This window comes from Trichosurus vulpecula, chromosome 5 (genome assembly GCF_011100635.1).
Source record: "Trichosurus vulpecula isolate mTriVul1 chromosome 5, mTriVul1.pri, whole genome shotgun sequence".
Lineage (NCBI taxonomy): Eukaryota > Metazoa > Chordata > Mammalia > Diprotodontia > Phalangeridae > Trichosurus > Trichosurus vulpecula.
In genome coordinates this window covers 84,027,963-84,042,168 of record NC_050577.1, presented here as the reverse complement: position 1 = coordinate 84,042,168, position 14,206 = coordinate 84,027,963, and the positions used below count along the sequence as shown (strand labels likewise).

At 36.5% G+C, this 14,206-nt stretch overlaps 1 protein-coding gene and 1 pseudogene across 1 annotated transcript in view; both read left to right on the top strand.

The window, feature by feature from the left end:
* The window catches only part of DYNC2I1 (dynein 2 intermediate chain 1), a 90,894-nt gene that overhangs the window by 44,381 nt on the left and 32,307 nt on the right, over positions 1-14,206 (top strand). Inside the window, exons 13-16 of the mRNA XM_036761963.1 lie at positions 2,006-2,117; positions 5,983-6,074; positions 11,782-11,911; positions 13,458-13,630. Coding sequence (XP_036617858.1) covers positions 2,006-2,117; positions 5,983-6,074; positions 11,782-11,911; positions 13,458-13,630 — 507 coding nt within the window. The remainder of the gene's footprint in view (positions 1-2,005; positions 2,118-5,982; positions 6,075-11,781; positions 11,912-13,457; positions 13,631-14,206) is intronic.
* Positions 9,298-10,411, top strand: LOC118852262 (annotated as a pseudogene).

Below are 14,206 nucleotides of genomic sequence, written 5' to 3'. Positions count from 1 at the left end.
ATGCTCCATGGTTTACCACTGCCTTTTATCTCTAATTAGTCTCCTAATTCCCCGGTTACCTCATATATGTATTTATCATCTTCTCAATTAGATTTTATGCTTTCTGAGGGCAAGAATCATGGGTTCTCTTTCTCTTGTGTTAGCCATAGTCTCTAGTATGTCTTCAAACTTGAAAGGAGCTATGATTTCATCCATGTGGGTACTTCCTCCACTGATGTGCATTCTCTCTCTCTCTCTCTCTCTCTCTCTCTCTCTCTGTCACACACACACACACACGCGCGCGCGTGTGTGTGTGTGTGCGCGCGCGCACCTTAGTAGGTGGCTCTTTGTGAGCTGCTCTGTCTGGTAGGTGACCTTCTAATTATGAACACTTGAAACAGCTAAGTCTTTGGGTGACAGATGCTTTGTGTCAGTCCAGTTCGGGGACCACAGTGGGGCCTTCCTTGCTTGTTAGGACCTTCCAGATTTTCTGCTCCCCTGCTGTAGCAGGGGAGGATTTCGGTCAAAGAGTGACTGTCATTTAATGATTTTTTACTATTAAGTGTCTACTCTGTATAAAGCACCGATACAAAAACAGAACCATGCATGCCTACTGAACTGAATTGAAATAAATGTATGAACTGTAACATAGTGACAATTATCCTAGTGTTTAATCTTGAGAAAGTAAATTATTTAGTCTTCTTACTCCTTTTTTTTTGAACCTTAAAATTAATCTTATTTTTACAAACTCTAAAATGGTAGGTTTCTTAAGGGACATACTTGGTAGAATAACAAAAAATTACATATTTTGCTTTAGGTAAAAGAGTTGCTAAAGCAGTAATGTTCACAAATTCTAGATAATCTTGAGAATAAAATTTTTATTTTAAAGCTAGGAAACAACTTTGCTTAATGTGACTGATAATTGAGTAAAACAAAATTTTCAGATGTGTAAAGCTTATGGGAATTTTACCTGGATTTCTTTCCCCTGTCATGATTAGTAGGTACTTTGGCTAGGCATATAACATATACACACATGTGTGAAGTCATCTGTATCTATATCTATATCTATATCTCCATATCCATATCTATAACTGTATCTGTATGTATATCTACATCCATATTTATATCTATATGTCTATATCTATGTCTGTATCTGTATCTATCCTCACTGCTTAAAAAAACTAGCTTCTTAAGCGCTGTAGGAAGCACTGTATATCAGCTTTGCAGAAATCAGTTCCTTCAACTAAGTTGTCATTGGATGCCTTATTTTGATATGGAAACAACCCCAGGGACCCTGATTACTTTGTCTGCCCTAATATTATTGGATGAAATTTGATGGAGATAAATATAAGTCTTACAGTTATGTTCTAAAAATCAACTTCACAAGTACAGAATGGATCATGTATGCCTTAGGGAGCAATGTTTCTGAAAAATATCTAGGAGTTTTAATAGATCGCATACTAGGAGTCACCAGAATGCTATGGTAGCCAAGACACTGTTAGGCTGCTTTAAGAGAGACAGAGTGTCCTGATCTGTGGATACAGTAATACCATTTTAGTCTGTCCTGACCAGATTACAGGTAGAGTATCATATTCTTATCTATTGCTACATTTTAGGAAAAAAAATTGATTAGCTAGAATTAGAGAAAAATTGATTGTCCAGAGGAAGGGCACCTAGGATGGTGAAGAGCCTTGAGACTGTGCCATATGAGGATCTCACCCTGGGTTCTTGAAAACCAAGCCACAGTATAGCAGAACCACTAATGGTTCCTACTTTGTTGTAAATACTAATATGGGTCTGTATGTCTTATTTGAAGACTGACCTTGTTAAGTTTAGGTAGGCTCATCACCAGAACACTGGAAACCAGGCATGGATGCTTTTTGGTACAGCAATCACAGAGGCTATCTGTTGAGATGTGGAGGGCCACATATGCATGGGTGGAGGGAGAATCCATACTAGTCATGTCAAATATAAGGAATCACCATGATCTTTAAAATAATAATTGTAGCATATCTTTGTACTTAAGGCATATGTTCAGTATAATGAAGATAATGTTGAAAGAGACATTCAGACTGATGAAATAGAAACCCATGAAGTATGGACCCAGCATCCTGGTGAAAGTACCATTGTATCGGGAGGTAAGTAATTTTTTTGGTTATGTAAAAGCCTTGAGTTATGTCACATTTTTTTTTAATGTCCCTTCCCCCCCTGCCATGTATGTCTTTCAGATAGTTATTTTATTGCTGGTATGGAAAAATGTTTCTTGTTGTTTTAAAAAATAAATCATATTTCTATTTTAATGTATTCATTTTAACTGAAAATTTTAATTTTATGAAATATCATGACTACAATTAAGTGATGTACACGTGGCCATTCAAAATATGTTTTAACAGTGCATTTTTATGCATTTGTAATAAACAATCTTTTCAACTATGAGTCTTTCCTGTGACTGTGCCTTCTCAATTTCAGGCATGATCCATCATGGAGATGGGGTACATACAATGTACTTAAAGTGAATGAAGAGTCACAGGGTTGACTTTTTATCTGGAGAATATTTTTTTGATTAATATATGCCCACTGAGACATTTTGGGATCTACATGTTCAGTGCCCATGTAGGAAGGACTTCATGCTCTGGGTTGTTGTTTGAGCCAGTAAATAATCATTTTCCCTGGCCTGCCTTTTTAAATAGAAGTAGAGTATAGGCCTTCCACGAGGTATATGTTACATGTACGTATATACTTACAATCACCCCAGGACTTTCGCAAGGCTTTCGCAGGAAATGTCCCAGCTGTCAAAAGGCCTTCTCAGCTTCTTCCTGATGGATTTGAGGCTAAGAGGATTTATAGCACTCTGGGATCAGAGCAACTGTTTAGTACTATTTTAAGTACAATATGAGTTGAATCTTCCACTCAAATTTTTCTCTTATGCCTATTTATGGCATTTAGGTAGGTGACCCTGTGTTCTAGAAAGCAGCTGAGAAAAAACTCTTGGTAGCTACTAAAAATCTGCAAAAGCTTCAGGTATGAGCTTGGTAATGGACCATATGTCTGCTGAGGACCATGCTTGTTAAGTTTAGAGAGATAATCACCGAGTTGATTGTAGGATCAAACATTTTTTGGCAATAGCAACTGTTGAATAGATGCTAGGCTACAGGAGAGTTTGGGAGGACCCAGATTGATGAAATCACAGATCCTTGAAGAATAGTATAAGTATAAGTTACATAGACTTTTGTGAGCTGTCCCAGAACTTATTATTTATAACATCACTTTTGTGTAGTCCAAGTTCCCTCCTTCCCTGCCACAAACATTTCTTGAGCATCTACTATATTGTTAAGCATTTTTAAATGTGCAGACCTGAAGAGGATTCAAGCATGGGTTCCATGACAGACTATATGTCTGTTGTCTAGAACTGGCTTAGCTTAGTCTGGAGAGTCACCCTCAAATTGACTGCAGGATAATGAATTTTTTGGCTATGGCCACTCCAAAGACTAGCTATCAGGCAGCATGGGGTCTTGATATGCATTGATAGAAAGAGCATGCACATTGATAGCGTCCAAGATTCCTGAAGTTCAGACCACCCTACTAACTGCTGCAGAAAATGCAGTGTTTAGTTCAGGCAATAGTCCTTGTCCTCACAGAGCTTGGAGACTGTCTGGAATTGGAGATAAGACAAAGAATTACATGACTGAAATATATACAACATTAAAATATAAGTACAGTAGTAGTAAAACAAGTGCTAATGTGAGGTTTGATTGGGGAGGTGTGGTTATCTGCCAGGGGAATTGGAGCCTGCTTCATGGAAAAAGGTAGCATTTACCTTGGGGTCTAAAAACTGGGTAGGGATTCAAGAGGTAATGAGGGAGAGAAGATGTTCCAAGCTTAGCAGATACCTCCTGTAATGAATTTAAAATGCAGTCCAATAGGATGCAAATTTTTGGGAGTATATTATGCATAGAAGGCATAGAAGTGGGAGGGTATGAAAAATCATTAATTTCTTGTTTATATGACTATAGATGTGTGTCTTAAATTTATGTCGCTTTTAAAAGAGCTTGGCCATATGTTATCCAATTTTATCATTACATACTCATGTAAAATAGCAGACCAGGCATTATATCCATTTTGTAGATGGAGATTTTGAGGCTCTGAGAAATTGTGACCTGTCCAAGGTCATATGGCTAGTGTGTCAAGGAAATGGGACTAGAATAGCTCAGTGCCCTTCACACTCTGTCATGTTGCCTTCCACAAGCCAGTTTAAAAATGAGCTTTTGGAACATAGCCTAATCATAAACTGGGTACATCTATACTCCTTTGTGTCAATTATTTAATTTTCAGTGTTATTTTAAAATAAATTCAATCGATATCCATTAAAGGCTCATAGGGTTCCTGGCATTATACTAGGTACTGATTCTTATTATGTAGTTATAGTTGAAATTGCTTACTCACTATTAATTCCTCAACATATCCCTGTGAGGGAAAGGAATTATCACTATCCTCCTTTATAAAGATGAGCCCTACTTTCTAAAATCTAATACACACATGAATAATAATAATAATGATAAATGCATGAATTTATAAAATAGATAAATTAACAGTAACTATTTTATAAAAGGAATCACTATAGGCATCATTTAAATAATTAGCTTTCTTAGTACATTTAAAATAGAATTAAATTTAGAAAAAATCAATTTTCAGTCATACAAAATAGAACCTAATTTGGAGCCAAGAGATTTGGGTTTGAATCTTGGTCCTTCCTCTTAGTAGCTGTGTGATGATGGACAAGTCACTTTACTTTTCTTTGTCCTAATTCCTTTACTGTACTAATTGGTAAATCATATCTGCATTAACTCCCACAAGTCTTGTGTGATGATCAAATAAGATAATAGACTTTGTAAGCTGTGAAGTGCTATATGAATGCCATCTATATTATTATTGTTGTTTTTGTGTTATGCTTTAGTACTTCAAGGATCTGTAATTTGACACATATGTTCATACTCCATTTACTGGTGTGTATCACAGCTCCCCTTTGCCTTAGTATATGGTTTAACAAGTTGCTGTGGCCAAACAAGTTCCCCCAATAACCTTCTGGTCATGAGCTTCTTTGAATTTAGCTAGACTACTCATCAGATGTCAGATGTACAGTCTGTCATGCCAACCATATGGTTACCTTATCTCTATATGGAACGATAGAGTAGGACCTTAGTGGACGATGATGATGATGATGATGATGATGATGATGATACTCATGACCAAAGGCATGTATGCAAGAATTAGCATGGGGTATGTATATGGAGAGGCAGCATTGGGTAATGGATAGATAACCAACTTCAAAGTCATGAGGACCTATGTTCAAACCCCATGCCTGAGATCTTCTGGCTTTGTGACCCTGAGCAATTCAATTGTCTCAGAGATGGGACTTCTGTTCTGTATTGATGAGGAAGTTTCCTCGTGGGAGCTGCCTATACCAATGAAATCACAGGTCTGGTTAAAAAAATACATCTGCAGAAACTGAGGGAAAATATGCATAGGATGTCATTAGTGGATTTAGAAATTTATAACCTATTTCCCAACATATTTTTAGTTACTTTCTTATGGTTGTTCAGTGATTTTCAGTTGTGTCTGACTCTTCATGACCCCATTTGGGTTTTTCTTGGCAAAGATACTGGAGTGGTTTGCCATTTCTTTTTCCAGCTTATTTGACAGATGAGGAAACTGAGGCAAACAGGGTTAAGTGACTTGCCCAAGGTTGCACAGCTCCTAAAGTCCAAGGCCAGATTTGAGCTAGGGAAGATGAATCTTGTTGACTCTAGGCCCAGCACTCTATCCACTATACCACCTAGCTGCCCAAAATTTTACACACCTTTGAGCTGGAAGTTTTAGTTACTAAAATCTTTTAAATCACAACATGCCTCTTACAGATTCTGTTCTTATCATTTTGTGGTATAGTAAAAATAGTTATTATAATAACTGCAATAATAATTAGCATATCCTAATATCTTTTTTCAGGTACTAAAAACAACAGAGACATGTCTGATGGTACATATGTAACAAAGATTGACACCCCAAGGTTAGCTAATTTTCTCCGGGCTGCTTGTCAGGTATAGTCAATGTTCTACAAATGCTTATACCTATAATGTATGGGGAAGGTTTAAATACCTGAGCTATTTGTGTTGCCTAAAACAAACCATAATCAAAATGATGATCAGGATAGCATATATTAAGTATTTATGTATACACGACACTTCAAATTACTCTTTACGTTTTGTATGTTGTTTACAAAAAAAGTAAAATGGCAAAGATACAATCTTTGGTTATTTGTTTTGTATGTTCTGAAGTTAATATAGACAAAAGTGTTAGACAGGCATACATATAGCATGGTGCATTATTCGTAGCAAGTAAACATAGCAATGAAACAAAAATAAGACAGTAAGACTTTATTTCATGCTTTGTAGTCATGGGGATTTGGATAAATGATGGTGAAATCTTCTACCAAATCTAACCACACAAAATGAAGTAACCACTAATAGAACACGATTACTTCAATGATCTAGCACGATTGTCATGAAGCATTTTACTGTATGTTCATTTTGAAGATTTTACATGTTTTGATATGTGTTTTTTGGTTTATACCAGGTCCTGTTTAGCTCCTTGGGGAGGTCAGGGAGAGAATGAAATTGAGACTTGGGTGAGCAAAAGAGTTCAGATGGGTTATTGTAGAATATTGAAGGAGAAACGTGTAGGTGACAAGGTAAAAACATAATAGGTCATGTTGGAGATAGAGTATTTTGTCTTATCGCTTTGTTCTTTACTTCCTACATCCATTCCATCACTAAATCGAATCAGTTTTTTTCCCAGATATATCTCAGATTCATCCTTTCCTTTGCACTTACCACTTCTCAATTAAATTACCAAATCAGTCTTTTTTTTAATTTTTAATTTGTTAATTTGTTTTTAGTTTACAACATTCAGTTCCACAAGCTTTTGAGTTCCAAATTTTCTCCCTTTCCCTCCCTTCCCTCATCCCCCCTTGCCAAGACGGCATGCAGTTCGATATAGGCTTTCCAGATACATTCACATTAAACATATTTTCATATTAGTCATGTTGCAAAGAAGAATTATAACCAATGGAATGAACTATGAGAAAGAAGAAACAAAACAAAAAAGAGGGGGAATAGTATGCTTTGATCTGCATTCAGACTCTGTAATTCTTTCTCTGGATGCGGATAGCATTTTCCATCATGAGTCTTTTGGAGTTGCCTTAGAACCTTGCATTGCTGAGAAGGGCCAAATCTATCATAGTCATCACACAATGTAGCTGTAGCTGTGTGCAATGTTCTCCTGGTTCTGCTCCTGTCACTCAGCATCAGTTCATATAAGTCTTTCTAGGTTTTTGAATCAGTCTTCTAACAAGACTTTTGGATTCTGAGGTTTTTCTTTGCCAATCCATTCTGCGTATTGTTGCCAGATTAATATTCCTAAAGCATTGAATGAATGAAAAATGTTAATTACACTTACTATATGCAAAGCACTGGGGATATAATTAGGCAAGCCAGGCTTAGCTTTAGGAAAGCGCCTTTTCAGGAGCTAATGTGCTAATGGGGGAGAAAACACATATGGGAGGTTTGATCTGTAGGTCACATAGGAAGGCCCAGGGGTTTTTATGGTGTAGCAGTAAAGCAGATTGTTTTAATTATGATACTTCCTAGCATAAGAATTTATTAGTAGGGCCCCATTATCTACCACCTTAGTTCTCTGCTTAGCTTTCAAGGCCTTCATAATCTGGTCCCACTCTGCCCATCCACCTTATCTCTTTCTACCTGTGATATAATTTTTAGAGGGCACCACTCAGTGAGGAATATGTGTTTGAATCCAAGCAAACCATTCAACATCACAGTAGTACAAGTCTGTGTTCCAACCATGCCAAAGAGGCCAAAGTTGATCAGTTCTGTGAAGACCTACAATGTCTTCTAGAAGTACCCTTAAAAAAAGATGTCACATTCATCATAGAGTGAGAATGCTAAAGTAGGAAAGCAAAAGATAATTGGAATAATAGGCAAGTTTGGCCTTGCAATGCAGAATGAAGCAGGGCTGAAACTAAGAGAGTTTTGTCATGATAACTCGCTGGTCATAGCAAACACTCTTTTTCAACAACCCAAAAGGCAATTCTATACATGGATATCACCAGATGGTCAGTATCAAAATCAGATTGATTATATACCATTTAGCCAAAGGGGGAAAAGCTCTGTGTAGTCAGTTAAAACAAAACCTGGTACTAACTGTGGTTCAGATCATGAACTTTTTATTACAAAATTTAGACTTAACTTGAAGAAAATGGGGAAATCCATCAGTTTGTATATCATTTTTGTTATTGTTCAGTTGTGTCTGACTCTTCATGATGCCATGGATCACAGCACAACAGAACCCTCTGTTCTCCACTATCTGTCAAAGTCTGTTCAAGCTCATGTTCATTGCTTCCATGACACCATCTATTCATCTTATCCTTCTCCTTTTGCATTTAGTCTTTCCCAACATCAGAGTCTTTTTCAGTGAGTTTGTCTTTTCATTATATGGCCAGAATATTTAAGCTTCAGTATCTGTCCTTCCAATAAGTAGTCTGAATTGATTTCTTCAAATATTCACTGATTTGATCTCCTTGCTGTCCAAAGGACTCTCAGAAGTCTTCTCTAGCACCGCAGTTTGAAAGCATCTATTCTGCAGCACTCAACTTTTCTTAATAGTCCAACTCTTATAGCCATATATAACCACCAGAAGAATCAAATCTTTGCCTATCTAGGCCTCTGTCAGCAAGGTGATGTCTCTGCTTTTTAGTATGCTGTCCAGATCTGCCATTTCCAAGGAGCAAAAGTCTTTTAATTTCATGGTTATAGTTGCCCTCTGCAGTGGTCTTCGAACCCAAGAATATAAAATCTGACACTGCTTCCATTTCTTCATTTTTTTTCTTTGGGATGTTTTTGTCATTGCATCCTGTACAATATTGTAAGGCTCTATCCGTAGTTCTTCAGGTACTCTATCCAGCAGATCTAATCCCTTAAATCTATTCATCACTTCCACTTCATATTCATAAGGAATTTTATTTAGGTCATAAAAAAATCCCAAAGAAAAAGAAGAGCAAAAAAGTAAAATGGCTATCTGATGAGGCCTTACAAATAGCTGAGGAAAGAAAGTGAAAGGGAAAGGAGAAAGGACAAAGGAGAAAGGGAAAGACATACCCAACTGAATGCAGAATTCCAGAGAATAGCAAGGAGAGATAAAAAGGTTTTCTTAAATGAGTAATGCAAACAAATAGAAGAAAACAATAGAATGGGAAAGACAAGAGATCTCTTCAACAAAATTAGAGATACCAAGGGAACATTTCATGCAAAAATGGGCATAATAAAAGACAAATGTGGTAGGGACTTAGTGGAAGGAGAAGAGACTAAGAAGAGGTGGCAAATTCCAAAGGACTCATAATGAAAAATGCTGTCTACATCCAGAGAAAGAATTGATGAAGTCTGATTGCAGATCAAAGCATACATGCTATTTTTCACTTTCTTTATTTTTCTTGTGGGTATTTTTTCTTTTGGTTTATGTCTTCTTTCATAACATGACCAATATGGAAAGATGCTTTGCATGATTGTACATGTATAACCTATATCAAATTGCTTATTGTCTAAGGGAGAGGAAAGAGGAGGGAGAGAATTTAGAACTCAAAAAAAATTTTAAATGAGTGTAAAAAAGTGTCTTTACATGTAATTGGGGAAAATAAAGTATTATTTAAAAAAGAAGAGGTGACAAGAATATATAGAACTATACAAGAAAGATCTTAACGTCACTGGTAACCATGATGGTGTGGTTACTGATCTAGAGCCAGATATCCTGGAGAAGGAAGTCAAGTGGACCTTAGGAAGCATTGCTAGTTAAAATTTTAAAAGATGATGCTTTTAAAGTGCTGTACTCAGGATACCAGCAAATTTGAAAAATGTAACAGTGGCCACTGGATTGGAAAAGATCGGTTTAATATCCCAGTCCTAAAGAAGGGCAACGCCAAAGAATGTTCAAATTACCAAACAATTGCACTTGTTTATTATGCCAGCAAGGTTATTCTTTTTTTTTCTTTTTTTTTGAGGGGGGAAGGCAGGGCAATTGGGGTTAAGTGACTTGCCCAAGGTCACAGAGCTAGCTGGTACTCTACTCACTGTGCCATCTAGCTGCCCCAAGGTTATTCTTAAGATTCTATAAGCTAGGCTTCAGCAATATGTGAAAAGAGAATTACCAGAAACATAGGCTGGTTTTCAAAGAGGCAGGGGAACTAGAGCTCAAATTGCCAACATTCACTGGATATGGAGAAAGCAAGGGATTTCCAGAAAAAAACTTCTACTTCTGCTTCATTGACTACACTAAAGCCTTTGACTGTGTGGGTCACAAGAAAATGTAGCAAATCTTCAGAGATGGGAATACCAGATCATTTTGCTTGTCTTTTGAGAAACCTGTATGCCAGTCAAGAAGCAACAGTTAGAACTGAATGTGGAACAACTGACTGGTTTAAGATTAGAAAGGCTTTCAAGAAGGCTGTATAATTGTCACCTTATTTAACTTATATGCAGAGCACATCATGAGAGATGCCAGGCTGGATGAATCAAAAGCTGGAATTAAAGTTGCCATGAGAAATATCAATAATCTCATTGATGCAGATGTTACCATTCTGATGGCAGAAAGTGAGGAAGAATTAAGAAGCCTCTTGATTAGGGTGAAAGAGGAGAGTATAAAAGCTGGCTTGAAGCTTAACATTGAAAAAACTTAGATCACAGCAACTGGGCCCATCACTTTCTGGTGAATTGTGTGTGGTTTGTCCTTTGTTCTCAGAGAGGACCATGACATCAGGGAGATGATGATATAACTTGGATTTGAGTGAGGGAGGGCTGTGCAAAGTCACCAGCCTCACTGTCTCCTCCAGAGCCATCTGGGTCCAGTGGCCAGATATCTATCAGGATGCCTGGAGATGGCCCAGAATGCAGTGGGAGACCTTAAGTGCTCTGGGAGGTTTGAAGAGGTCATTTCTCAGTGCATATGATCCATGGAGGCAAATGTTCTATTGTAGAATGACTCCTGATTAATTATATCTTATCATAACATCTCAATTTTTCTGTTTAAATGATACCTGGATATGTTTAAATACCTCTGAAACATTGATGTAAAAATATAGCACTTGTCATATTCAGATATGAATTACAGAGGGTGCACGACATATTTTTTTCACCTTCCAGTTCACTTTGGAGCAAACAGGACCCTGTTTCTTCTCCAGCTTTTTTAGACTAGATATATTATTTTTAGCAATTGAATCAAATTCAACAAATATTGGCTATGTGCTACATTCAGAGCCCTGTGTTAGGCATTGGGGACAATATTCAGTTGGAGTAAGACGATTCCTGCTCTTAATGGAGCTAACAGTGAAGTAGGAAGATAAGTCACATAGGCTGATCACTGTGATAATATATGACAATACAAGCCAAGTGCATTAGAGTGGTACAAAGCAAATGCTGTGTTATTTACAACAAATTCTCCTGTAACAAAATAATTTAAATAGCCTATAAAGGTTGTTATAATATTACACTCATTTTAAATCATCTTCAGCTACTCTCCAGAAAAGTAGAAAATTAACTTTTTAAATAATTGGACTGACATAACTTTTGAAATATGATTTTAACCAACAAATTTTCAGGGTGGAAAAAAGCAAAATAATTTTCCATCAAAAGTCAACAAATGTGAAAATTCCATATTTAAAGCATAATTCTTTGTGTTGGACAGGTGATTGCTGTGTTACTTGAGGAAGATCGTGCTGCAACTGAACCCAATTGGAATCTCAGGTCTCAAGAAAATGCCCTTAATATTAGTGAAAGCTGTGCCCAGATGAACACTAACCTACCATTTCTACAAAGTAAGGCTTTATTATGTGGTGTTCATCTAAAAGCCTTAAGAGATATGATCAGTTAGTGATGAATGGTTTAGGAACTGAGGACATTGACTTTAGAGAACAGATGACTTGAGAGGTGCCAGAGAGGGACATTTGATAGCTGTTTTCAAGTATTTGAAAGGCTATAATGTGGAAAAAGGGATTCAGTTTATACTGGATAGCTCCAGAAGGTAGAACTAATAACAACTGATGAAAGGTAGATTTTTGCTCAGTATGAGGAAGATTTTTCATAACAATTACAACTGTCCCAGAGGTAAGGTAACAATTTACCGAAAGCCTGTCATTTTCAAGCAAAGACTAACACCTACCTCTTAGGAAAGTTACAGAGGACACTGAATGCAGATACTCAGTAGGAAACAGGGGTAGGTTATCTTGGAAATAAGGGTAGATTATCTTTAAGGTCTTTTATATCACTTGAGATTTTATGATTCTCTGAATCAAGAATGTCCTTTTGTAGGCAGAATTGGTCACCAGCTCCAGATTCAAGTGAAAGTCTTTGAAGTACTGATTTTCTATAGCCTTCTATATATTTATGAAACCTAGACCTGTAACAGTTGCTAGCAGTGTGCCAAATTACTACTACAAAACATGTAAAACTTATTTATAACAATATAATATTCAAATGTAAAGTGCTGTATTAATTAGATTAGATAAAATACTTATTAAGTAGTTTAGGCATGTGCAAAATATAAATGTGAATTTTTTTATTATTATACAGAATTGATGTTCACAAACAGAAGAAATGCCTTAGGAAAGCCCTAATTCTAGAGGGAAATTTGTAGAATTATTAGATTGGGGATCATCTGAAACAATCTTCTCATTTTACAGATTAGGAAACTGAGACTAAGGTGTGAAATGAAGTGCCTGTTGCTATAGAGATAATTCAGAGCAGGTACAACATTAGAGCCCACATCTGACTCTTCCTCATGTACTCCTTTTGTACGACATGTACCACATCATACTACACGATCTTTGGTGTCACTTGAGATCTCTTCCAGTTCTAGTACACTAAGAGTCTGTGAAAGCATAGTATCCCACACAATGGCTTATCCATGTATTTTTGGGAAATGGCAGTGTCAGAAACTTGCCTGATTTGGAGCAACTTATACCTAATGAAGTTTCTCTTTTTGAACAAAATTTCAGGCCAGCTGAAATGATAGTTCTATTAAATAGTGGATAATCACTTATCAAAAGTTTTATTTCATGATCAAACCTGTTTGAATGGAGTCAGTGCCTTGTGCTTAAGGATTATTTTGGTTTGCTCTTTTTATTCCTAGTGCCTACCACTATGCATATAGTTAATGGCTTAATTGATGTTTATTGAATTGATTTGGATTGAACATCATAGAAAAAACCCATAATGGGTTATTCAGCCATACTTAAACAGCCACAATTACATTATGAACATTAAACTTTTCACCATTTTGATATTTTAAGTTAGCTTTGATTTAATAGAGATTTGTAACTTACTTTTCACTTGAATGAAATTTTTCCTTCATTTCTTCCCTAGATCGAAAAGTGTCCTCTTTACATGTTTCTCAAATTCAGAGACAGACTTTAGTTTCTGTTCATGAGTTACCTGAAAAGCCGTTCTCTGATATACTGGATAAAAGATATATTCTCTGTGTATGGGATATTTGGCAGCCTTCCAGCCCTCAGAAAGTTTTAATCTGTGAATCAAAGGTACAGTTAAAAGCTGATCTTTTCAGTCTGGAAACTATGTACTTATTGGCCAAAAGGACGGGGGGTGGAGGGCTTTGTAATTTGTTGATTCAGATGTGGATTGACAAGAAAGGGGAGCGGAAAAGAAAGAAAAAAATCATGGGAATAAAGAACTTCAGAGAATATTTTAAAAAGGGAGAAGAGAGTGTGAGGAAAAGTTTACATTTTTTTGTTAGGCACTAAGGTATAAAAGATGATTTTCAGTGTCCCACTGGTTGTCTGCTTCGTCAGCTTATTATGAAGTAGAATGACGGTCCTTCTACTCAATGGTTTGACTTAGGAAAACCCACTTTGTTCTATTACTGGAAGAAGTGATTGTCTGAATGGAGTTCCTATGATCAAGAAAGATTATTTGGAAAGGTTAAGCTTTGAGCTTGAGAAGAACATTTTTCAGACTGACTGTGGTCTTACAGCCTTCTATTTTATTCTCTTATTTGGTTTGGATTATGGCTACTCTGTATATTGTTAATATCTTTAGACCTTTTGGAAATATAAAAAACAACTAGAGTGTTTCTGCTACTATTACAATTAAGAGGG